The sequence below is a fragment of the Dermacentor andersoni genome, chromosome 3 (assembly GCF_023375885.2).
Source record: "Dermacentor andersoni chromosome 3, qqDerAnde1_hic_scaffold, whole genome shotgun sequence".
NCBI lineage: Eukaryota > Metazoa > Arthropoda > Arachnida > Ixodida > Ixodidae > Dermacentor > Dermacentor andersoni.
In genome coordinates, this window is record NC_092816.1 from 61542016 (window position 1) to 61567718 (window position 25703).

General features: G+C 50.6%; 1 protein-coding gene across 1 annotated transcript in view; it reads right to left on the reverse strand.

Annotated features, from left to right (window-relative positions):
* Positions 1–25703, reverse strand: part of LOC126547053 (uncharacterized) — a 503539-nt gene that overhangs the window by 242899 nt on the left and 234937 nt on the right. The window contains exon 3 of the mRNA XM_050194887.3: positions 12986–13149. Coding sequence (XP_050050844.1) covers positions 12986–13149 — 164 coding nt within the window. The remainder of the gene's footprint in view (positions 1–12985; positions 13150–25703) is intronic.

Sequence of the window (25703 nt, forward strand, 5' to 3'; positions counted from 1 at the left end):
CAGATTATGGCACCGACATGATGGGGAAGGCCGTTCCAGTCAGTTGCTGCTCGCGAAAAAATTGAGTTCATGAAGGTGGTGGTACGAGCTCGTGGACGCAAAACATGAAGAGGGTGACTGATGCGATGGGATATTAACGCAAAGAAGCCGTATTAATCCAAATTAAAGCATATCGATATGTCCCCTTCGTGTCGGTTACCTGAACTTTTTCTTGCATACTTCTTTTTATTTGCTTTCGATGTTTACGTTAATAAGTAAATAATCCCTTAGTTAAGCTTGCCGGCGCGAACCTCCGTTCGAATAGCTTCCTCGACATCAACCCGAACTAGCGGGGACTTCTGGCGTGCCTGGCAGGGATAGACGTCGAGGCGTCCTGGAAGCCCAAGCTTTCCAAACGCATCCCAAGTCTGTTGCGCGACAGTTACATGTTTGCACAAGTTAACTACTAATGATCGTTTGGACTACGAAAGTGAGGCTCAAGAAGTCAGTAGACTGTCAGTGCAAATCTGTGCACTGCCTACTTGCACTCACAAGAACTTTCTTAAACAGAGTGAAAGCGTGGCCTAGCCAGCAGTGGTAGCTGGAAACAGAACGAGCGCCGCCTCTATCACTTATACGGTCTCGTCCTGGGCAAATTATCCCTAAGCTAGGTTCAGAGAAAGGTGAATATCAGCTTTCGTTGCAAACGCGATCCTATCCTGGTGTTCTATTATAGCTCATGGTCGATGAGGTCGCATCACGTTTTAGTTGCACCTCATTTCGTAAACTCTCGACGCAGCCATGCTCGGCCGTTTTCGCGTCAGGGTATAGCCACGGCCCGTTGTACTGAGCGTCAATCGTGCAACGACTTGGCGCCTTTTTTCCCCCACTCATTAGCACCACTGAAAGATGGAGATTGAGAGAGGGAGAAAAAAAGCTGACAAGGTGGCCTCACTCGTGCGCCAAGCAGGGCGTTTCTAGCCGCCCAATCCACCTTTAAAAAAAAATATACCGTCGCGCCACGCGAGCTTTCTGAAAAGGATGCAAGCGCCTGCTATATATACTGTCGATGCATATCTTCGCCGCCCGATTGCCACACACAATGCGCTCCAAATAAATTATGGGCGTGGGGGGTGCCGCCGACACTTATATTCCGCGCTCGCACGTATGAGCTGTCCGCTTTCGCAGAGAACGACAATAAAGCGAAATAACAAACGCAACGCGGAAAGAAGGACAGGCGCTCGGGCCTGTTGTGCGGCGAGGTGAGCGCCAGCGAAGCTATCCATTGCCGCAGGAGCGGGCATCGAGCCTTCCAAGTCCCCAGCGTGCAGCCACCTCTGGATGCAAAGGCTATCGACGAGGGAACAGCACCCTCTGTGTGTGTGTGCGTGTGCTCTTGCACAGAGCAGAAAGGCGAAGCGGCAAGAGGGGGGGACGGACGGCAGTACTATAAGGCCGAACGCCAGATATCTAGCGCCGAGGGGGCAGGTCAGCGTTTTAAAGATGATTGATGATTCACGCCGCTCTGTTCCTCTTTCGCAAAGGTCCCTCTGGACGGGCGGTTGGCTCGAGCGAGTCGTCCCAACTGACTCGCGCCATGGCGTCTCGCGTTTCGGCCGCTCGCGCATGCGCCTGCGAGTGCGCTTCGCTTTGCGGGACGGGTCGTATAGGCGCGCGCGTCCTAAACTGTCACTCACGCAGGCGCACCTTAATTGTTTCCCGAGAGAGGGTGGCCGCAGAGCAACGCGGCTTGGCTTAGGGCGTCGCAGCTGCGTGCACTCCCCTCCTCCCCCTCCCCCCCCCCCAAAGTTTAGGCTATCCCAGCGTTTCGAGGTAGAACTTACTTTGGCTTTCGTATCACACAGTTGTTGTTTGTTCTCTCTGGAGCTGAAGAGCGGGCTGTACCAACGGCACTATTGTGCAAATGCATCCCGCTGCGCGGAACGGTTTGAGTGAGAGAGTAAATCTCTCTCTCTCTCTCTCACAGAAACACACGCACACACGCACACACGCACGCACGCACACACCTCTGGCAACTGCACGCGGAGTAGAAGCACGCATCCGTGCATGCGGACGGGCACAAAGTGACAAGGGCCGAGCGAGCAGATGCGAACTTGCGAGTTCGCGCAGCCGAGCAACCGGGCACAGAGAAAGAGAAGAACAAGTGCAAGATGGGTGATGATGATGAAGAAGAAGAAGTAGAAGCAGCGGGCGTTTTATAAAGTGGATCACGTCTCCCCGAGGAGCGTCTGCGCTCGAGCGCAAGCGGCTGCGCGCGCGCGCGCTCTTGCGCCGCGTTGGAGGGCCGCTCGTGACGCCTCATCCGTCAACGAAGTGCTGTCGAGTGACGTAGATCGATCAGGGCCGGCCGACTGGAGCCGGCCCTCAGTTCGCGGAATTTTCAATTAGGAAGCCATTAGGAATCGGTCTGTCCATCGAAATGCAAGGGGGGTGGGCTCAGTTCTCGCTTTTCGAATGCGAGGTTGCGACTGCGCGCGTGTGCATATATATATATTCGCTTGCGTGGCGGTGGCGGGAGCGGTCGCCCCGGCTGCACCCACGTCGTGTGCGCTTGCGAATCCAGATGGGCTCACTCACACGGCTGGACTCCGCACTGTTGTTCTTGCCGCAGAGGGCGCACGTCTTACGGACAACGTATTCAAAATTAGGCTCCGCGGCGGCCATGTGTTGAAATAGGATTGCGCGTTCGTCTTGAATACAGCCACCTAGCGTTGTATAATCGAGTGGCGTTGCCCGCTGCTTACAAAAGAGCACTCATTGTCGTTCGCTATGCTGAGTGCTCTGTCTTTTGTAACTAATGGAGCAGAGATTCATCGGTAGTGGTAGCGTTCCTGTGCTCTTTGTTTTTGGATTCTAAGGAGCTCTCAAAAGCGGCGGGGGAGATGTATAAACGCCTATGGCACGCCCTCGAGAAGGTTAACTGTTTCGTGTTAGAAGGAGAAAAAAAGTGCTACGGGAAAAGGATTGATATGCGGTTCTACGAGGTAAGATTGTGAAATAACGAAGCAATGGGGCCAGACTATCTAAGAAATGAGTTACTATATATATGATTGCATAAAATGTTAATGTAGCGCACTTCGCGCGCCTAGCCTGCAGTGCTACAGTGCTCGCGGGTAAAATCGAAGGTGAAAGAAGCGAATAATTAAGCTATCGAACGCTGCGGTGTCGAAATAACTCATATATATATACCAACATCCAGGCTCACGCAACTTTTTGATCGGAAGCGGCACCATGCCACGAATTCACTGGACCAAGTCACTCAGCCCGGCCTTTCTTTCTTTCTTTCTTTCTTTCTTTCTTTCTTTCTTTCTTTCTTTCTTTCTTTCTTTCTTTATTTCTTTCTTTCTTTCAAGATAAACGGCTTTCCTAATTTATCCATTGACGACAGTGAGCCTACATATCTGGCTCGTTGTAGCTTGCTCAAACTCACGAAGCAGGAGCACTGTCATTGTCCCAAAAACGTGCGGCTTTCGTCTTTTCGCATATAAGTGAAGTTGAAAGCTACGATTAAGCTTGACATGTCCGCGAGATTCACTACAGCATTGCTCTACGACGTTTCTTGATATGAACCTAAACGTGAGCGAGCAGGGGTGCCATTGTTACGTTTCAATAAACATTCAATTATATCGCTGATACTGTACGCCCACAAGTCGGTTTAAGAACATCGAAATTCCCTGTGCCGTGCTTTGCTCAGTGCACGCGAGGCAGATGCGCAGTGCTACGCAAGCCAAACAGTGAAGCCGCATTTCTGGCAGGACAGGACTCGCTCGACGACTCGTGCACCACGTCACTCGACGAGGCCTCCGCCATGCATCGGGACACCGGCAGAGCCCGAGACGCGCACTCCTCGAACTCTTCGTTTTTTTCTCACAGGACGCTCGGCGATGCGGCTTGCGCACGGCTACACACACTCCCCCCCCCCCCCCCAAACACACTGTGGTAACCGATACAGACACGCGGACCAGACAAACATCGAGCAGCCACAAAGCAGTCGGTGTCTCGAACAGGACGGCAGGTCACGTGCGGGGCGCCCCTCTCATTCTTCCTCTATGCGGACAAGAGGAAGAAGGACAGCGTCGTCGCGGCCAGGGGTCACGAGCGGGGTTTATACGCGAACACGCTCCACCCCGGCCTACCTGCTTGCCTGCCTGCCTACCTACCTGGCTGAGCGAGATCACGCGAAATGACGCGAGACAGAGGAGAGCCCCGCGGTGACGCGCCAATCGTGACCGCCTCCCATTGTCACTGTCACTGCGGGAGCCGCCGAGGAACGATGCCGGCCGCGCTTGCCCCCGACACCCGTCGCTCTGGCGCCTTCTCTCGCTCCGGTATGCATAAGCGTCCGGGTGTATATATAAATACATACGGTGCGAGCGGTAGCCAGTAGCAGCAGCACGAACGGTACATGGAAGAGCAGCGTATACACACACACACACGTACGGGAGGAACGCACGCACCGAGCGTAAGCGCGTCGCGACGTGGGGGCGCGACACGCATGCGGCAGTGAGAGCGCGCGAGCGCGCGCAACCGCGTCGTGAGCTGGGGACGGGCGGTGGACTTCTCTCCCGCGTCGTCGATGACAGGCGCTTGTTTGCGTGGCCTGCCAGCGGCGTCGTCCGCCGCTTCTCGGCGCGCCGCGGTCGCTATGCAAACAGAGAGTCGAGGAGCGCGGCGCGTCGTGAGACATCACCGCTGCCTCCACTCCCTTCGTCTCTCTCGTGATCTTTGCACAGTGGCCGAAGCGAAGGAGCTGTGGTTCGCTGCTGCGGGGTGGCCGCGGGGCCGTGAACCGGGCCGGCGGAGCAGCGCACGGCCGAAACGTGGAGACGCGTCGGAATTAATTCGACCTGTCTCCTTCTCCCCTTCGCCACGATCGACTCACACGCTGCTGGTGCTCGTAGTGATCTCGGGGCGCGCTGCGAGTCGACGCCGCCCGAGACTCGTCAGAGGCCGTCGTCTACGCCGATCAGACAGCCGTTGGCGAGGGGTTAGGTTTGGGGTGCGGGAGAGAAGAGTGACCTGGGACGTTCTGGGCGAAAGACGCTCGCAATTCGGCGCTCAGCGTTGACATGTCGGATGGCGCTGAGAATAAGGGGGTTGGGGCCGAGTCTGAGGGGACACGAAGGGGCTCGTCGCCTTTGCCTCGCTGCCCTTGCTGAAGTTTCGTCGTTCCCGCGTTACGCGACATTGAAATAAAGCAGGCGCGCGCATTCTCCGTGATCCCGCTCTTTATGTTTTTATCTTTCTTGTCTCGTGTGCGGTTTTCCTTCTTCCCTGCCGGAGTAAGATGGCGTGAGAAAGCTTGCAGCGAAGTCGGGAGACAAACGATGTCGGCTACCGGACGTCGCTGCGCGCGTCTCCGACGGGATGTCTCGAGAATATATGCATCAGCTCCTGCCTTTCATGACGCGGCTGGACACTTTCATCCTTTCCCAGCGTTCATGGAGGAGTGCGCCACCGCTGTCAGTGACGAGAAGAGAGAGCCCAACCCATCATTCCCTTGCGGCTTTCTTCTTGACCGCGTGTCTCGGACAAACAGGTGGAGTGACCACCTCCATCGTGCGATCATTGTGGTTTGTCGGCACAGGCAACGACCTACCTCGAGTTAATGGGTCGGCCGATATGCGGCCACGCTGTCCTACATCCCTGATGTGCACAAATATCCTTTCTCCCAAAGTTTAACGACCTTCTATGTGCACACAAGCTTTCTTGTCTCATTCTGTAACGCAAGGTGCCTAACGAAGATTCGCGAATGCATAGAACGTATAAAAGTTCGCGTAGACGTAAGCTCGTCCTAAGAAAGGCGGTTGCCACTAATACAATATGGCTGCCTTGCAATTGAGCGTAGGTTATATTGATACAGGATTGTGATTTTACTGAAAGCAACAGCGACGGCGGCTGCAGTACAGGTTATGCAAGATGGTCGCAAAGCGCGTCAATCACAGGACGTCCATTCAAGCCTACTGATGTTTTGAGGTTGAAACGCATACTTGGTGGGAAACCTTACCGACTATATTCCTTTTATGTGGGTAACATGGGCAACATGCTCTCATTCAAATAAATTCTGTCCTCCCGATTCCCAATTGGCGACTTTGTCCTCGGGGTATAACGAAATGCAACCTGTCTCTACAAAAGCTGACATCACTTAATGTTACCTCCTAGGCACAGGTGCATAGAATCGCACTCACCTCACTTGCGCGCTGCATCACTGCTTAGCATGTCAGGCTGCAGGCCAAGTTCGAACGCACGGTGGCACATGCTCCATCTCAGCAGTCGGAAATGTGCAGTTTTCATCTTACTCGGCTGCTTGGTGAACGAATGAAATGCGCTGCCTTCCGTAGCATCCTCCCACGGCTTCCTTTGTATATCAAACAAGCTTTGTCGGTTTGCCGACTCAGAAATAGAGTACAATCGGGTGGAGTAGTATCTCGAGCGCTAAAGAGCACTCCACCACCCATGCTATATTTGCTCTAAGTAGAGCATTACAGATGCACCGTATTTCTTCAAAGCTGCCTCTCTCTCGCTCAGCACAACGAACAGGCATTTCTTGTTTGTCAAAGTTTTATTTAGAGTGGTTAGGCCTACGAGTGGTTAGGCCGTTAGTCGGAACAGAAACAAAACGACGGCGCACTCCGCGTCTTCGCCGTTCGTCCTTACACCCGTCAAAGTCATCAGCTCGAAAATGAACCGCTCTCGCCCAGCCTATATTTCCCGCGCGGTCAACAGTCTCAATGCGGGCGTTGCAGCAAACGACCGCGTGAAAAATGACGCCCGGAAAAACAAAACCAAGACTGAAAAGATCGCGATAGAGAAAGAGAGAGATACAAAGCAAGGAGGAAACGACCTCGGCGAGCCGCCGCTTGAACCCTTTAACGACCTGACACAGTAGTCGAGTCGTTCTCGCGGTCTTAGCTAGATAGCTCGCCGCTCCTCCATGTTGTTCGTGCGCGCGCGCGCGCCTGTATGTGTGTGCGTGCGTGCGTGTGTGTGTGTATGTGTGTGCATTGCGAGTGGGCGAGACGATCGGAACGACGAGAAGTCGAGGTCCCGGCCGTGCAGCATTCAGCAGCAGCAGCAGCAGGGAGCGCGAGTGAGCGCGGAGAATTATAGTGTTCGGCGAAAAGTTAAATAGGTGAAACGGAAACCGAACAATGGCGCCCCAACAGTCGTGATAAAGCGAGTGGGCCACTCCCGCCCCTTTGTTTCTCGCGCCTGGAAGTCCCGCAATCGACAGCTAATATACAACGGCGCGCACGGCGCGAGAAGGGAGGGCGGCGTGCGCGCGGCGCAACGGGCGCGTCGTTCTATGCACCCGCGGGTCGAACGCGCGACGAAGGCAAGTATATGTATACCATGCGTTTTCCTTTTCTTTGTTTCCTTTCTTTCGTTCAAGAATGTATAGTTCGGTGCAGTGCCGCTGTGGATATGGAAAACCCATTACATCGGTTCTCAGGTATACGGTTTCGTGGCTTCCTCGGGTATACACGCGGCCCCTTTCAAACGAAGAAAGGCTGCAGTGTTCTGCTCAATGCTGTGTACCGCTCCGACGAAGTGCGTCTACCACAGTACTTCTTTTTACCGAGACTCGGGTTTTGTTCAGGGCTGCGGATGCTCGTGAGCCAATTCGTAGTTTGCTTTTATACGGGGGTGCCTGTAGCCTGTCGTTTCGGCAGTTGCGCGCCTCGGTGTACTGGGACGTTTAGCACGTGAGCATATCGCGAGCACGTGCACGGGGGGAGTTAGAGACAACCTTAAGGCGAATGGTCGTAATGTTTTCAGGAAAGCTTCCCCGCAGCGTTATAGTGAAAACGTCGATAAAGTAGACACCCAGTTAGAACGCTTCTTTTGTCTTTGTTTAAATCCAAATACGTTTCCCTGTTCACTGAGAGAGCAAACCAGAATTGGTACAATTGGCCATGCGGAGTAACTATACATATCTGACCAGTGCGATTATATCAACAGAGGGGGATTCAGTTAAAATGAACCAAACTTTACGAAACTTTGAAAGTGTCATGCGTAATAAGGGCAGGACTGTTCACGCGGCACGATAAGGACAGGCAACGACGCTTAGCGCGCGCGATGTCTTCAGCTCAACCCTGCGTGCAGCTAGACTCAGACTACGCGTTCCTCCCGATCCGTTTGCGTGCTGCACACAACAGCGTAAGGGGGCGTCAAGGCGCAGACAGGTGTCCGCAACTACACACGGGCGACGTCGCACAGCGCAGAAACACCGCAGCGTTTCGCGCAACGCTTCCTCGGCGGAACGCGTTTTTTGTTGTCGGCTAACGCCCATCCAACACCGCGCGTCGCCCCGCGCTACGCGAGAGAAACAAAAACAAAAGTGCCCCCGCCGAAGCCCGCCCGCTGGCAGCGCTTGGCGCGCGCGACGCCGAACAGCGCCGGCGAAAGGTTTACGTTCCAGTGACCTTCCGCGGCCACGATATGGCGCGGGGATGTGGCGCCGCATGCTGATGACACGACACGGCGCCTCGCGCTATGGCGAGCAGTCGCACTTTCAAGGCGCAACAACGCAGCGGCGACGGCTGGCCGGCTGGCCGGGGTGCTCGTTTGCAAAAGCACGCCGCCACCGCCACCACCACCTTCGCGCTCTTTTAACAAGCGCTTCCGTCAGCGCCGCATAAAGCCGTATACGCCGCCGGGAGGGGTCCGCCCTTTTGAGTTGGGGCCGCGGCACGCACGTTCGGGTCGTTTGTTTTCGAACCCAGCTGGGCCCGAGGTTACACCTGCCGCCGATGGCAGAAAGGACACAACGGGGCAACGCCGTGGTGCGTTAAATATGCGGGCGCGAAGGGAGCTTTGCCGACGCGACGCCCCAGCGGTGCCGGTCGAGAATCGGCGGCGAATACGGGGACGCAAAAAAAAAAAAAAGATTAAGATAATAAGAAAAAGAAGAGGGAGCCACGAATCGTGATAGGCGTAAACGCGAGTATGTTAACGAGATTCGAGAAATATATAGCCGCCTCGGTGTAAACGAACGTTTGGTTGAAAGCATATTGTATTATAGAAGTCGTCTCCTTCCTGCCTGCATGTGCCTTTCAGTTTCAGGGCGTTGTTGCGCACCGCGTGCGTATACCCGCCTCACCCGCTGAGTCGTGCGTGAGAACGGGGCAAGGACTTGGCGCCGTCTTGAATGAAAACAGGAACGTGGCAATCGCACGGTCGTTAGCGTAGGCAAAGACTCGTAAGTGAAGATTGAGTGAACACCGCTAAGCGAGTGGGTTCGGTTGTGCGCGTCGAGAAATATTAAAACGAATATGGCCGTCGATAAACGTTTTGTAGACGTCGACGGATAGCCGCGATTCTATGGGAGCTTGTAATTCTATCGTATTGACTCGGTGCCGAGCTGCAGAAAGGTAGTAGGTGGCAATGCAACACACACGACGGTGTTCAATTTCACCACTCCTAGAAAGTGGGACTACGAAAGGAATGCTCGAAAACACCGCTTTTATGTTCCCTCAAAAGCAGGTAAGGGACAGTGTGCGTATCCAATGTATATTATGATACTCCGCATATTTTTCCACCTGTATACACAAATAATTGGAAAATACTGAATAATTTGTTAGTAAAGTAATGTCTTGCCATGAGCGTTTCCCTCCAAAGAAATGGATTGTACACTTCCCATTTTCACGTACGGTTACCTTTTGTTGTCTCGCGTTTTGACAGGATCGATTCGTACTTTATCAAAGAAAAAAAAACAAACAACGAGCGTCAAATATTCAAATATTTCATGATATATTATCATATGAGTCTCGTACACGATAACATATGACCATATTCAACCGAAGCTAGTGTAGATTATGCGGCCTACGAACATCTGCAGTGGCACCTTCATAATATACAGCGAGCCCTCCGCTGGCAGAAGCCAAATTCCACGCGTGAAAACGAAAACAAAGAAGCAAATAAAGAAAGCGATTTCGGCATCAGCCAAACCAAACACCGAGAGTCCTTCGAAAACAAAAAGAAAAGAAAAATCAGCACCCACACAAGAGCACACTTTGGGCGACCTCCGCGACTTCAAGGCACTCTTAAACAACTCACTCATACACGCAGTATGCTCGTCTAAAGACACAGGAGCGCAAATGCGCTCGTCTCAGAAGAGATGCGCGCTCGCGGCGCCCAAGACACACTCGATCGCTCGAACGTACACAGACAGAGCAGCGCCGAATGGCTGGAGAGATAAAACTAATGGACGCAGGGGGGGGGGGGGGGGGGGGGTTGCGACTGGAGCATTTCTAACTGCGCGCGCGACCGGACCGTTCAACCTCGACGCGCCGGCGGCCTTCGCCGGAGAGCTAGCTGTCAGAGAGACGCAAGTGGTGCGCACCCCGCAGGACCGAACAAGAGCGCCCTTCACCCCGTTCCCGATTTCTCAGCCGTCAAAGCGTCCGCGATTTGGCACGACGGTATACCGTACAGTACATACAGAGAGAGAGAGAGAGAGAGAGAGGGTGCGCGCGCTGTATAATAATATACGCCCTTAAAAGTGAACAAGGGTGTTTGTTAAATGGGTCTGGAATTCCCAACATCGGTGCACTTGTAAAACAATTGACGCAATCAGAAGTGAACATGGGCGTAAATTGATGTATAACTCACATCCTTACACCCTTCTTGCACCTTTACACCCAAAGGTATAATAAGGGTGCGAGTTATGGACCCGTTTCCTCCTTGTTCAATTTGAAGGGTGTAAGTTATCTGACGGTGTGCCGTGTCGAGAGAGCTGTGCAACCGCATTGATAAACACTGTGCAGCGAGGAGTGTACACGTAGAGCTTCGCACCGGTGGACTTTAGAAATTATTACTGGCGAAATTGTGATAACTTAAAGGAAGAACTCATAACGAGAAAGATAAACACGAGAGCTGCTGTCTGCTGTTTACTATACTATCTTAGGTGTAACGTAGCAACTTCTGTAACGATTATGACTGAATAATAGCCCCCTCTCTGCATAACGGGAAAGAAAACCTCACTTTTTTTTTCTTCTGGAAATTGAAGTATAGTCTGTCCAACAACTATAGCCAGGGAAGGGTGCGTAGATTATCACACGCGAACTCGGAAAACAGACGATAATATTCGTACAAGAATGAAGACCGGGATCTGTGTTTTCTAACGACCCATGTGATTTTTAATCCCTTTTTATACGCAGGTCACGACGAGCGATCCGTTTCAACGATAAAGGCGGCGGCCGAGCCTGTGACAACGGAAGGAAAGAATTGAAAATGAAAAGTACGGTTACCGAATACGGCCTTAGTGGCGGCGCGTTTTGTGAGCATTCCTAATCCTCTTCTTCAGCGGTTTCATTCATTGATCATCCACACCGCCCAGTGGCCGATGACGTCAAAGGCAGAAGTGCGCGGCTTTGTGAAAGCGATCGCCCCAAAATGCTACAACTGGGGTCGCATTCATTGAGGAGTCATGTCGTAGCAATTAACTCATGTATCTCTTATCATCCATGCTATACCGAGTGGCCGATCACGACGAAAAGGGTGGAGCGCGTTTTGCGCGAGGAAATGATATACGGAGAGCTGAATGGATAGTTACAAAAGGCGTCCTTGGGGCCCGTATAATGTAAAGATAACTTTCAGTTTTCCTTGCCCGCCGCGATCGCTTAGCGGCCAAGGTGCTGCGCTGCTAAGCACGAGGTCACGGGATGAAATTCTGGCCGAGGCGGCCGCATATCGATGGTGGCGAAATGCAAAAGCGCCCCTGTCCCGTGCATTGTGGGGTATTTGAAAGATCCCTTGGTGGTCAAAATAAATCTTGGGTCGCCCACTATACGGGGTGCCTCATAATCAAATCGTGGTTTTGGCGCGTGAAGCACCGTAATTCGTTCATTTTTTGTTCCTTCTTTGTGCCCTCCGTCATTGGTTGACGCGGTGCCACGCCTTCGTTATCGCCAGTATCGGCCCTTCACTGTGACGGGTGATAAGGAATGAATAGAATCAAAGGAAGAGAATCCTTACATGATATCTCCCCTGGAGCCGCTCAACATTTGTCTTCATTGTTTGTGTTACGTAGCATGGCAGCTGCACGTTGCTATTCTTGAATAATTTAATATACCAGTTGCGGAGGCTTGCTTTTTGGCGCTCTCAGAAGTCTCTTCATGTGTTTTTTTTTTCTTTTCCTCTCTAAAGAAATAAATAAACACTGCATAGGCTCAGTGTGACCAACTATCAACGAAGCCGCGCTACAGCAGTCGACATATTTTCGCACAGACAAAAAAAAATAAAAAAAAAAATAAGAAGGATGCAAACACGACGAGTGAACGGCAAGGGGTCGATCGAGAGACGCATTTTCGACCGACTGTTCTCCGAATGCTTTCAGTTTGGCCTTGGTGCGACGGTCCTTATCGGTTTACTCGTCGCGTTTGCTTCTTAGGTGCTTCCTGGCGGTGGTGTCCCGGCCACAAAAGCACAACGAATGAAGAGCGCGCAATGCTCATTCCATATTGATTTCACGTTGTAAAGCTCGACGCCAACAATGTTTAGGCGCAGGAACTTGCCCTTCCTTTGATTCAGTAAAAAAAAAAAAAAAGGACAGTCGCCTTCGACTCGTACGCCGCAATAAACGAAGGCATCGAAGATGTTCGTTATAGCAAACAGGGATCCAGCGGCAATCCAACTCTCGAACATCGTTGCGCAACTAAGCAGGATGTACACGTCTCTACGGAAGACGATGGCAGCCGCGTCGCAGACGGGGCATCGTAAACTGTCCGCGGGTGTTTATCAGTGGGTCCGTTAGCGAGAGATGAAACAGATGAGCCCGCATAAACACAGACGGGACCTTCTGTAACTCTTCTAAAAGCTCCTCGTGCTTAATTTTTTTTTATCATTTTGTGACATTTCTACGCATATAATTACGTATCTTTATTACCGTTACGGGAAAAAGGAATAGCCGTCATGGCTGCAAGGTGCATAAATCTAGTCCTTGAACGAACGGGCAAAGAACGACGGCGTGCGGCATTCTCACCTGGGTCAAGCGCCGGCGACTGGGAAGTGTCGTTGCTGTTGTTGTGGTGGTTGGTGCTCTTCGTGAGATCGCTGCACTGCTGCAAGTAGTCCTTGGTCTTGTTGATCAGCAGCTGGTCGATGATGGACGTGAGGCGGCTCTCGCGTTTTGGCTCTGGACTCGCGCTGCGAGAGGAACACAAGAAGAGACGGCAAAAAAAGCCCGTTAGAAAAAAAAAAAAGAAGGTTGAAGCTGAACGCGCCAATTCACGACTCTGCACAGGTACGGCCAGCTGACTTGAAACAGAGGCACATAAGCACCGGGGAGACGTGCAAGTGCAAGTAAACAAGCATTGGGTCGTTGTAAACTTGCGGTTTCTTTCTTTCGTTTCCACGCTACTACTACTACGAGAAGTAAAAAAGGCACAGGGCCAAAAGAGAATGTCGCGCGAAAGCTCCTATGTGGCGCTCACCTTCGGCCGCATTGCATCTTTTCGATTAAAGAAAATAAATATTCCACTGAAAAAACGGTTGAGGACCTCGAATTAGAGTTCTTTGCCCTTCGTGCAGAAAATGTGCTGTACCGGGAAGTAAGAGCAAGTTGTCAAGGCATTCCGGAGAAGCCTGTGGCAACCACCGTCGCACAAGGCCTGGGAGAGCGATTACAGGAACATAGTGATTTGTTCGGCTACGTAATGTAAGCCCAGCGGCTCAGTGAGAGCCGTATGCGCTGAACCACTCCCGAGATATTACACTACGCACAAATCCAAGCGAAGTTCGCGGCATGGCCCTTGCCTAATATCGGTTAGTTTAGAGTTGAGAAGCCAAATCCACGTTACAGAAACGCTAAAATATTAACAGTGTTGAAACTCTCTTCGTTTGTGCACCGTAACGAGAGCAAACGGTATTGCCAAGGAAAAGAACCAATTAAACGCATATCACGTGTTTAGGCGCCCGCTTGTTTCTTTCGGACTCTATGAGACACTGCGGGGCCGCATTTGACGACAGGTTATTGCCATTGAGCACCGCATAGCGGCGAGAAAGTAGATCGCGCCCATTGTCTCTATATTTATTTTTATTAAGGTGGATACTTGCCTTAAGGCATGTAGTTTGGTATGTATTATATGTGTGTTATTGTATGGCACATGCAAGGCGGGTTTATTGACTATCCTGCCTGCAACATAACCAGAGTTGTTGCGCATTCTGAGCGCTACAGCTACGTCTTCGCTTTGTAGCCGTGATTTCTTTTTTCAGACCCAGAAAGCATCGTTATCGGTGACCATGGAAAAAAGGCGCAGAAATATCGGCGTGCCAAAAAAAAAAAAAAGATGTCTCAAGATAATAATGAAAGGAAGAAAACGAAAAAGAAAAGAAAGAAAAAAAGAACGAACTGTGACGAAATGAAGGACTGGCTCACTTCATCGTCTCCTTCGCTCTCGTCCTTTTTATTCACCCCTGGGCAGCATTAGAAGCGACCAGGCGCCTGGAGAAACCCACGCATCGACGCCGTGCGCACATTAGCATTAATGGCTCGCCAACAGGCAGCACCTCCGGATGGACTGGCACGAACGGACAACTACAGCTCCTCACCGCGCATGGCGACGCGCGATTCGAAGCCCTATCTCCCTCTTTCTCCCTCTCGCCTACCCGCTGTTCATTTCATATTCGTGTCGTTTTCCCAACCGGCCTCTCCACGACCGCGCACTCGGCGCGGGGAAGCGACGATTCTTGTCGATTCTTCGCAAAGCATCCCGACCCCGCATACCCCCTCTTCTCACCTTACATCGCTCCTTCCGTGCGTGTCTCGGCAACGACGCTGGTTGCATCGCCGTCGTACACCCGCGTGTCGCGTCTATCTAGCAAAAAGAGCCTCGCTCAAAACTTCCGCTTCGAGCGCCCGACTCGGCCCGTCCGCCGGCAAACTGCTCGCAACCGCTGACAACCGGCAATAAATCAATATCGATGCCTCGGCTCCCGTTCGTCACTGCCCCTCACCCCCAACACCTCCTGCCCAAACCTTTCCTTACCCCGCCTCTTATCTTTCCGTCGCCTTTTAAACCTCGCGCGATGCGCGCTCCGTGTTTGCCTGTTTGCTTGCACTCGTTCTCGCTTCCGGCTTGCCGCTGTTGCCACGTTCGATCGAATGCTGTCTCCACCATTCGCGTTCTACGTGCCGGTAACTCTGTGTCGGCTGTTCGAAGCACGCCCTGTGCGGGCACTTGTCTCGATAAAAGCGCCCAACGCCGTCGTAGCATGAACTGAGAAAGAGAGGACGGGTGGTGGTGGTGGAAACTTTTATTCAACAGAGAAAGTTTTAGCTAGATTTCGTTCAGTTTCCTACCCAACACATGTGGACGGGGAGGGGCGCGAAGTGAAGAGAGAAAGAAGACGGGAGTAGAAATCAATCACGGGCACTACAGACAAGGCGTAAGCATGCATATATGAAGTCGTGCCTTCAAATTCGTTGCCTTCAGGCACAGTCAACCACAATAGTTTGCGGGCCCAGGGGATCTCATAAAACGTTAAATTCCCGAGCAACCTGCAAAAGCATCCGGCAAAACCCGACATACGTTGTTCGCATATACTATAGCAGCGGCTGGAAATGCGAACACCAGGGTGAGTTGTGAGGCTGCCGAGATATTAGGCTTTTTCTCAGATTACTTGGTCCCTAAAGTTTTGTGGGCGACTGTACTGCAGAAGCGCTCGTATAGCTTTCCGGGCTGTTGAAAGATAGCACCAGGCTTCAAGGGGCTTAGCTTCAGTAAAATGCCGATCAGGCAATCCGCTCAAAGCAAAACGGTGAGTCTGGTGTTGGTTGGGCGCTCTGATTGAACCCGTGGACTAGCTGGGTCGGTTAAGATGTGGCAGCACATAGCTGTGGCGATGGCTTGCCTTTACCGACAGATATTCGCTTGACGTCACCGAAGCCCGCCATTCTCCGACTGTCTACAACCTTCACGACTGCCTAGAGGCTAACATTCTAGAAACTCTGCGTTCAATCTCAGTCCGCTTATCCAAGAGCTGCGCGGGAGCTGTTGAGAGGACAGCAAGACGGCGCCTCTGACGTCGTTTGCACTCAGAGCCAAACCGGAACGGTCTCCATAACTTCGGCGAGCTTCGCAGATCCCAAGGAGGATACCTCAGCGGTAAAATCATTAGCTCATCTGGCGGATTCCAAGCAGCACTGCTATCATAAACAAAACTTTAGTGCGAAACGAGTACAATTTTGAGTTCGGTAGCGACGTGCATATAAACACACCTTCGGGAGTGTACCCCCTAGCCCCCAATTTTTGTTTGCGCTGAAAAGACTGCAATCTGGCCGACCTCGATCGCGACGCAGACGCAGCCCAACTCGCCGTAACCAGGATCAGAGAGGTTTGTTGTCGGGTCAAATAAAAGAGGGAACTGCGCGGGTATAGGGCTCGATTTGAGCGCCCGCTTCGACAACAAGTTTCCGGATACCGTGCACGGACGATGCTCATCAGGTATGCCTCGTGTCCCTTCGGCGCTACGAAAAGCCCGAGCGCATCGCGGGCAAGCAGGCGGCAGAGAGATATCGCGTAAACGCAGACGACGGCGGTCATCTAACGTGCGGTATCTTGACCCCGTATATGAAGATTTTATTTTCTTTGGGGCTCCTATAGCCTCCATTTCTCATGGGCTTGCTCAAGTATATCTAAATATGGAAAGCAAGAATAGCCAGGACATTCAGTCTCCTTTTTTTTTTTTTTTTTACAGCTTCGTTTCGGTGCTTATCACCGGGCTACTACGCTGCTTCGGTTTGGCCGCGCATTCGATGTCGCGCCAAGATGCGTTCGTGTAAGGAGCTCAATCGCCCAAAACACTTGAGCGTTTCCCTTCCTCATTAAAGAGGACGACACGGAGTTTCCCAGTCACATGCCGAAAGCCAAGCTATAACAGACCCGAAGGAACAGACGCACTCATACAAAGGGTCAAAGGGTCGAGGTGACCACATTCCCGAGGATTGCATCGCTGTGCCCAAACATAAGATACCGCGACGGTCATTTCTGCTTCCTTCCAGACGGCCTGATGCCTGCTCGTGTGTAGATAAATGCCACTGGACATTTAGAAGGAGATTGACTGGACAGCGGGAAAAGATCGAGGTGATATAAAGGCACGGGGAAGTATATATAGTACACCATCGATGACTCGTTGCTCCGTTGAATCAAATTATGGTGGACTCGACAGAGCGCGCGATCAAGCTTTCTTTAAAGCACGCGGAAGTGCCTCGACCTCAAGTGCGGAGCAATGCACGTTGAACGCGGTGACATCTCGCTTTAATGATGTCCCGCCTCATCTAGATGTCTCTTTTATGTGTAGATAGATAGAATAAACTTTATTTTCCAACGGATTTGTAGCGTATGAGGCGCCACGGGGTGCTTCAGCGGTGGGCTAGTGAGGTCCCAGTACGCAGATGACTATACGTAAAAGGAAACGTTGCTTGCCGGTGCTGGTAGGCCGTACCACAAAGCCCATGCTGCCCAACGCGGATATGCTTTACACCGAGACATGCTTAATGACATTTCACACTGTAAGGCAGGCACGCGTGTTTCAAGTAAGTTGTTGTTGTCGTTCTTGTTGTCGTTGTTATTGTCGTTGTTGTTTACATGTTGAAAACATAGAATAATTGCCTATTGAAGAGCAGGCTCACCCAACGTCATTAATAACAAACCCACTTGGCAATGAGAGAAGAAATCAAGAACGAAGGTTGTAGAAAGTAAACGCAATAGAGAAAAAGCACTAAACACACTACGGTAGTATCCGTGTCATGTTGTCATGGGACTTCCCAGTGGCGGATGTCGTGTTCAGCGATGTGATTCCGTGCGTCTTACAAGTACAAGGTTACGAATGACTGACAATCGGGATAAACGCGGGTAAGGCTTCTTTTGGATTGCTCGAAAAATTGTGTCAATCTGCGCCCCCCAATAAAGTTATTACACTTGAGTTGTTCTTAGGAGCAGGTGACAGAGTCGTGATGTTTACAGTCGCGTGCAATATGAGCTGCAATATGGTCACGATGGTAAAAGGGACCTCATTTGTGCATAGCGGCGCAGACACAGAGGAATTTCCTCGGATAAATGCCAGTAACTGACACTGTGTTTACGTCTCCAATTTTTCCTATCAGCTTGCCTCCGTGCAGTCTTAGGGACCCTTCGCCCACGGGCACCGTGTTTCAGCTCGCATTGCACGCGACTGTACATGTTGATAGCGAAGGCGGCCTGCCGCAGCTGAACAGCACTTGCGAACGAGAAGATCTGTGAATTCTATGCCTGTTTGTCGGTTTTGGTTGGCAAGGGCGGCCTTTACGAGCGCTATGCCCGAGCAGAACGCCCTGGGAAATGCCGGACGGAGGTACTTTACAGATACTTTTTTTCTTTTTCTTCTCGGCCTCGCGGTGCATAAGCGATACGATTACTCATTGACAACGAACGGCATTACCTCCTCAAGCGCCGAATTCGGCGCAGCAAACGCCTCGCGACCAGTAGTGCCGACAGGAGGGGAGGGGTGAAGGAGGAGACGGTACTGAGTAAATGGGCGCCCAAAACCGTTCGGCTAGTCCCAGGCTGCGCACTTCCTAGAGATTCCTGCATATTCGCCTCACACCTCGTCCGCTGCCTCTCGACCGGACAGACGTGGCCCGTAAATTTCCTCCACGCACGCAAGGTTCGCCGCCGCCACTCGGTCTCTGCATGGTGGCGACGATGTCCTTGCCAAGTGCGATCGCTTGGGGCTGTAGGCGCGCCGAGACACCCAAGTAGGTATCCCGCGGTTCTTTCTTGTAACCGCTGCAGCATCGTTTATAACGAACATTCCTCTTTTTCGTTGTTTGCGCATAGCTTTCTTTCTTTTTCTTTTCGTTTTTAGGTGCATAAATGCAAGCGGCGACGACATTCCGCACCGCAAGAACCTAGCGCCTGCATCTATATGCTTCGGTGTTTTGAGGACGTGAGAGAACCAGCTCTCGTGACAACAGCTGCGTGATGCACAACCTTTTATTTAGCAGACGGTTGTACGTGACGCAAACTTAACCTCCGGCCCTGAATTCATTTACTGCTACAGCAGCAGGCTCGCGCAGCCTGACATCGCCGCCGTCTCAAACAACAAATTCTATATGCCCGTGTACGCAACCTCGTCTTCGTGCGCCACAGTATTGCTCGTCATGGCCTCCGAAATACGTGCACAGACGTCCCCCACAACTCCCAGAGTCTGCGTGATCGCCATGCACAGAATTGTCAAGCGAAAAATTGCCAAACGCGAATGGTTAGCGATAACTCAATGATGAGCGAGTCCGACACTCAATTGCACATTGCCACAGGGGCACGAGTATGTTGGCCCGTGGCAGCGGTTGGCAAACTTTCGCTTCCCTTCGCGATAGGCTATTCCCAAAACAGGGAAATCATGACGTATTTACGGCACTCACAGTCGCTTCGGGCGTTTGTAGTAAACAGATATATGGCCTTCGAGATCCGCTTTCCTTACTCAGAGAAAGCTGTCGCTAGGGGCGAGATTTGGACTCTGGATATATGGCGAGGGCGAAGGCGAGGATGAAGTAGCTGGCCTCACGACGACGAATAGTGTGGTATGACGACGGCGCACGAACCGAACCTTCGATAATACAACAAGAATATCTACCCACAAATGTTGCAGGTGTGACGCAAAACATGTTTTCTGATAGCGAAATGGGGCGTGTTATGCTGATAGCCACAGAACAGAGCATTAGAAAGGCGTGAAAGGGCACGAACGACAATGCAAACGAAAAAAAAAAATCGCTTGAGGAAAGACAAATAATTAAACGGAAGTTATATCTGATAACAAATTTGATGTCAAGGTGTGATTAACGAGGGCATAAATATCGGGACGTGTACAAAGATAAAGATTTCAAAATTATTCTAACTTTTCCCGGTATTGGAGCACATAGGTGCAGTGCCTTTGGCAGATTTGTGAATTTAAAGCAGTGGGCTGATAATTTAGTGCTTTGATCACTCGAAATCAGTTATTACGCGCATTTAATGAGCTTAACGGATACGCATTATTTCATTCCTCTTTCTTCGGGCCATCACGACTGAAAGACAAAATTGAAGACACCGGGCCTTGCGCGAGACGTCTATAAGATTAACACTATACTATGGAGTTGCTTATTTCTGCAATAAATTACGCCGCCTGAAGAGTTCAGTGCTTAAAATTGGTTATAGTCTCTTACCTTCCTAACGTCGACCGGCGTTCATTAAACAGAAGCGCGTTCTCAAAGAGATAATCGCGACTTTATTTTATTTTTTCCAAAGAAGGCAACCTCATAAATTTTGTCTAATCGGCCGGAGAATTTGGTAGTCTATTTTCCTCCTGCGTCCCTTGGCTTTACTGTTTCGTATGTCTTCGGCCTGATTCCACGCGATTCCATTTATTCACGTTCTTTCCACAGCCTCATCCTCGAAGCTTGAAGTTCTGCCGGGGAGCCGCAAATACCGAGTTTTCTTTAAGTATAACTAGACACATAATTAAGCGCACCAGCTACGTATCACCGCTCCAACTCTAAAATTGCGGCGTAATAGAGCGGGCACCCGCGAAATTTGCGTCTGGTTCAACAGGCGGGGCCGTATTTGCATGCGTTTCTACGGTTCTGAGCACAAAGAAAGCACTATAAAAACCACGACCAACTATTCGACCGGATCGCTCAGGGGGTATTGATCTCAGCAACCGATTTCCTCATCCATCGAACTCCCTTTTAGTGTACCGATACCTCTAAGCGCCCCCCCCCCCCCCATCTCTCTCTCTCTCTGTCCTTTTATCCACGGCTGTAAAGAACAAAATAACAGAAACCAATGTTTTCAAAACCATTAGTGCTCAAAGGGCAGCATCCAATCGTCGGCTTGCTCGTGCATTGCAGTTCATTTAACTACGCAGCGTTTATGGCGCCATCGCTAGCGTGCACTTGTGCGCACGTTCGCGGTTCTCAAAGGGGTGTTCTTCGCAATACCGGGGGCCTGATCGCTCATCAATATTTCGCTTAACGGTTAACTTCCCGACGAGCGAAGACCAACAACTGCCTTCCCAATTGCGAGGCTCCCGCTTTTGACAACAGTGCACCACGAATTTATTTCGTTTTATTTCTTTCCTCCCGAGGCACACATCGATTACGCGCAGAAAAACGGACAGGAGCAGGGTGCGCTAATTGCGCGCGAGATCCCCTTTCTAATGATTCTCAATTCCCGGGACTTTTTTTTAGCGCGACGACGCAAAGCTGATCGCCAGAGCCGGGAAGGCAGGCCGCCGCGTTTAACATAGCCGAAGTTTTTCGACGTGGGAAGTCGTCGCCTGCACCTAATTAATGAAAGGGGGAGGGAGGCTTGAGGGGGTGGGAGGAGTGAGCGAGCTATAAGAGAACTTCGACTGGCCTTGTACGCGCACTGCGCGAACGACGGGCCTGCGATACTCTAATTAACGGATGAAAAAAAAATTATATATATAAGGCTGAGGGGACAGAATTATTTTCTTTAATTTGTACTACACAGTAAGTATACGGAGAGTGGCAGTATCAGCCCCAACCGGGTATCACATCGTGTGTGCAAAAAAGAAACATCTGACAAAGAAAGCAGCGATATAGGTAAAACGGCGTTCCATCGTAATTCCAGATCTTTCGCGTCGCCGTACGCATCACGGCTGTTCTTTCCCCGGCAGTGCGAGTATGTATGCAGCGGAGTGCGATGGCGATCGCTCGGCGATAAATATTGCCGACGACAAGAAGTGCCTCGGGGGGAGGGGGGGCTTTAGATAGAAGGATAGACGAGGAGAGAGAGAGAGGGAGATCAGGCGAGAGGTTACGGGACTGCGCGCTGTGGGCGCGAGAAGATTGTAAATTCTGTTGCTCCCCGAGGCTATCGCCATGCCCACGCAGCTTGTTGGCCCTACGTGTTCCGATGACCCTAAGGCGCAACAACGCAAGCAAAAAAAGAAAAAAAAACGCAGACGGAAGATTAACAACGGCAGACTCATTGCCTTTCCAACGTTGCGAGTATGTAGGCTTCTTCTTCTCTTTCTTTAGTACCTTTTCATTTCATTTGATTTTGTTTATTTTTGTTTTGCTTTCCGTTTTGTTCAAGTGGAGAGGTATTTTATTTAGCGGGGACGCCAGAAACTAAACCCACAAGCTAAAAATCGATCAGAAATAATATACAAAACCAAAGTGCATTCATCTTGTCTGAGACATATGTGAGGTTAGAAGAGGGGAGGGTGATAATAGGGTGATAGGGTGATAATGAGGCGCGGCCTGGAGATTAGAGCGTGACCGAGAAAGCTGGAAATCTTCGTGCCACTGTGTCAGCGCGTGGGTCGAAGCCGGATTATACCAGTCTTGCTTTCCTTGAGCTACAAGGAACTAAAAGCAAAGAAGAAGAGCACATAAAGAAATATATATATATATATATATATATATATATATATATATATATATATATATATATATATATATATATATATATACGCCGCAGCACCCACGCAGTCGATGAACGTGGTCAGAAAACGAAAGATATGAAATGAAAGATAGTATATAACGGCGTGTGAAACGTAACATTGACCAATCGAATTCAGATTCCACCAACCCATGCAATATATATATATATATATATTCTCACAGTTGCCCACTCGAGGACGGGTCTATGTGGCGTGACCCAGCAATCGCTTGCGAAAGCGTTCGTTAAAGAAAAATAAATGTGGAGAAGGATGGGAGGGTGTTCCTTATTTCCGCGACACACCGCTCGGTTAGGCTAAGTTTAAGCGGCGTTAGACATTCGTCTGGTTGCGTAGTGTGTAAGCGATGACGCAAAAGCGAAGAGGGTACTTTTAGGTCGAGTCCACCGAGAAAGCAATCTTCCAAAGTAAAGCGATATAGCTCTCGGATAGCTGCAGAAAAGGAGAAGAGCTGAATTGCGCTGAAAAGCAAGCACGCAAGCAAGAAAACAAACTTTGCAAGCAAGGCACAATTCAGCAGGCACACACAACGGCTGATGTCGCAACAAGAACGCCGAATTTGCTGTCCCAGAGTTCCAAAGGCACAAACAGTGCTCCGACAACAGTCCGGCTACGAAAATACGCGCAGAACGGAAGAGTCAATGTGTACGCGACGGGTGGGCACGATTTCGACGTGGAGCGATTACTTTTGTCTTGCCCGTTTCTTTCTTTGGTGAACGTAGAGGAATGGTGAAAGCCGCACATTCGGGAGGCAGAGAGAGCAGAACATTGGACACACCACTGCGTGTGTCTTTTCCAGTCCCCCCGCTCCTTTCTTCTTGTGCTTTTTTACCCATTGTTCATGTCTTTCAGTGTGTGGACGTCAGTCCTAACGTGGCTGTCGTCGCTTGAACGGTCCCCCCAGAACCAACTCGCCACCCTTCAAAATACGTTATCTAAAAGCTCGACCATACGAAACATTCCGACCTTTTTCCTTCGGGAATTCGCCTTCACCACCCTGCTTACTTAGTTGTCCGCCTGTTCGCTATAAACGTGAAATAAAGTAACGATAGTCAAAACGGCACCGGCAAGGGCAGGGAGACATTTCGGAAACGCTATTATACTTGCTTTTACTTCGCAAAGACCGCGGTCGTGAAGCGACACTTCTGTCATCGAGCGCCTCCGCCCTCCATCCCAGCACTGTCCTTACGTGTGTTTTATCAGTGTCTTTTTATTTTGATCGTTAAAGTCTTCTCCTACACCGCTTCATGGCAGTCTTCCGAGACACGTCTTCGTCCACACACTTCGTGTCCTGCAATTCCCCTGGTAGGCTTCCGTTCTTCTTTTTATTACTTACTTATTTACTTTTCTTTTTTCTTTTGGTGCGCGTGTTCCTAGCAAGGGTCACGTCGCCCACATCTTCCCTTCTCTCCTCTTACTCGGTCCACCGTAGCCAGAAAGCCACGACTACTATTCGTTTATTTCTTGTAGAAGTACGTTGCCTGCAGCATTCGTTCTACCTTTCATTTTTTTTTTTTTCCTGACTCGGGCATTTGGCCAGAGATGTACATTCGGTACCGCCGCACGAGCTCCCTCAATGGCATTGTCATTCCAAACGACCACCACCACCGCCGCCAACACCGACATCCCTTCCAGTCGCCCCAACTCCCCCTCCACTATCGCGCCGACTCGTTTTCCTGCACCCGAAGTCGCGTCGTGACACTTCTCCACCGCCATTACCGTCAACGTCGGGGCCCGACGCCGCTGCTGCTGCTGCTGCCACGGCTGCCGCAGCTCCGGATCCTTTCAGGCAGATCGACGTGTTTGGAATGACCGTCTCCTTCCGTCTGCCTGCCCTTTCTTCTGTTTTATTTTCTCTGAGCAGCGCGCTCTTTTTTGATTCGATCCGTCCTGCCCCCTGCGTCTTCTCCCCCTCCCCCCCGGCCCTCTTTCTTCTTCTTCTCTTCTTTTTCTTGATCTCGGTGGCAATTCTGTTCCTTTCATTCCTCTCGTACTTCCCTTCCAACATCACTGTTCCCTCTAGGCGTTATTCCTTCAATCAGACGTCTGTCCTGACTCGACTTTGTTTTGTCTTTCCTTCTTTCTTTTGTCTTCTTTTCCACCCGTGTGCTTTACCTTGCTCGACGGCGGCTATTTACGAGTTCTCCCGCTGTTCTCAGGCTCGACGATGTCGCCCGGCCGTCTCCTTCTTGGATTCGATCCGGCCGCTATTCGATTCGATTTCCCTTCCTGCCGCAACAGAAGAGCGAATCACGAGAAAACGAAAATATGACAAAAAAAAGAAAGGAAAGACGGAGGGGAGGCATCTTAGACGGGAGTATCGCCGCAGAAGAAGAGAGAAACAAGTAATAGTATAGCAGTGGTGGTGAAACAAGGTTATACCACAAAAAGAAAACATAGAAAAGGAAATGTCAGAAAGCAAAAAACCAGAAGCGAGACAGAAGAAAGGGGTAAAGCAAAAGGCAGGGTTGGAGCAAACGTCTCCCGAGAAGAATATAATCCCAGTAAAGTATAAGCAGAAAGAATAAAAAAAGAAGTACGAGAGGCTCACGAACAGTGACAATCTTTACGTGTCACGGCAAACTCTGCAGTTCTTTTTGCTCGAGCTTTTTTTGCCCGAGACGTTGCGTTGTTCGGTATTGTTTGCCTTCTGCGCTTGTGTCGACCTATAGCTTCTCGCAATAGCCTCGAGACGTCGCTAGCTGCATAGTGCGCCCGTCTCTTGTTTGCTCTTGCGAACCCCAGTTTACCATTCTTTAGCACCTGTCTTCTGGGTTCTGAGCGTATATTTGTCCTTTTCTATTGTAGTCTTTATGTTTACTTCATCTAACAGGGCCTCAGTATCCAAATAGCCAGCGACAAAAACTCTCATGATTTATCTCTTTTTTTCCCCTTTCCTTTCTTTTCTTTCTTTCTCCCGCGTCTTCGTTACAGTCCTGAAGGAACAACTCATCTGGGACGACTCCTGCCTTCCACGTGTGACGCAGTCGTAATTGCTTCTCCGAGTTCTTGTCTACGTTCCGGCTGCCATTCGTGACTCTCCGTTTATATACTCTTTCTTATTCTTCACGCAATGTGCCCTCAACAACTTTGCAGCACGCTCTTAGAAGAACAGAAACTCGCCGTTTTCAATCTAAATGTGGGATTTGAAATGGTATTTGTACACTATTTTACGAAGCCGAGTGTTATATAGATGAAAAAAAATACATAAAGAATACGTAGCAAATGGCAGAGAAATTCAGGGGAAATCCGGT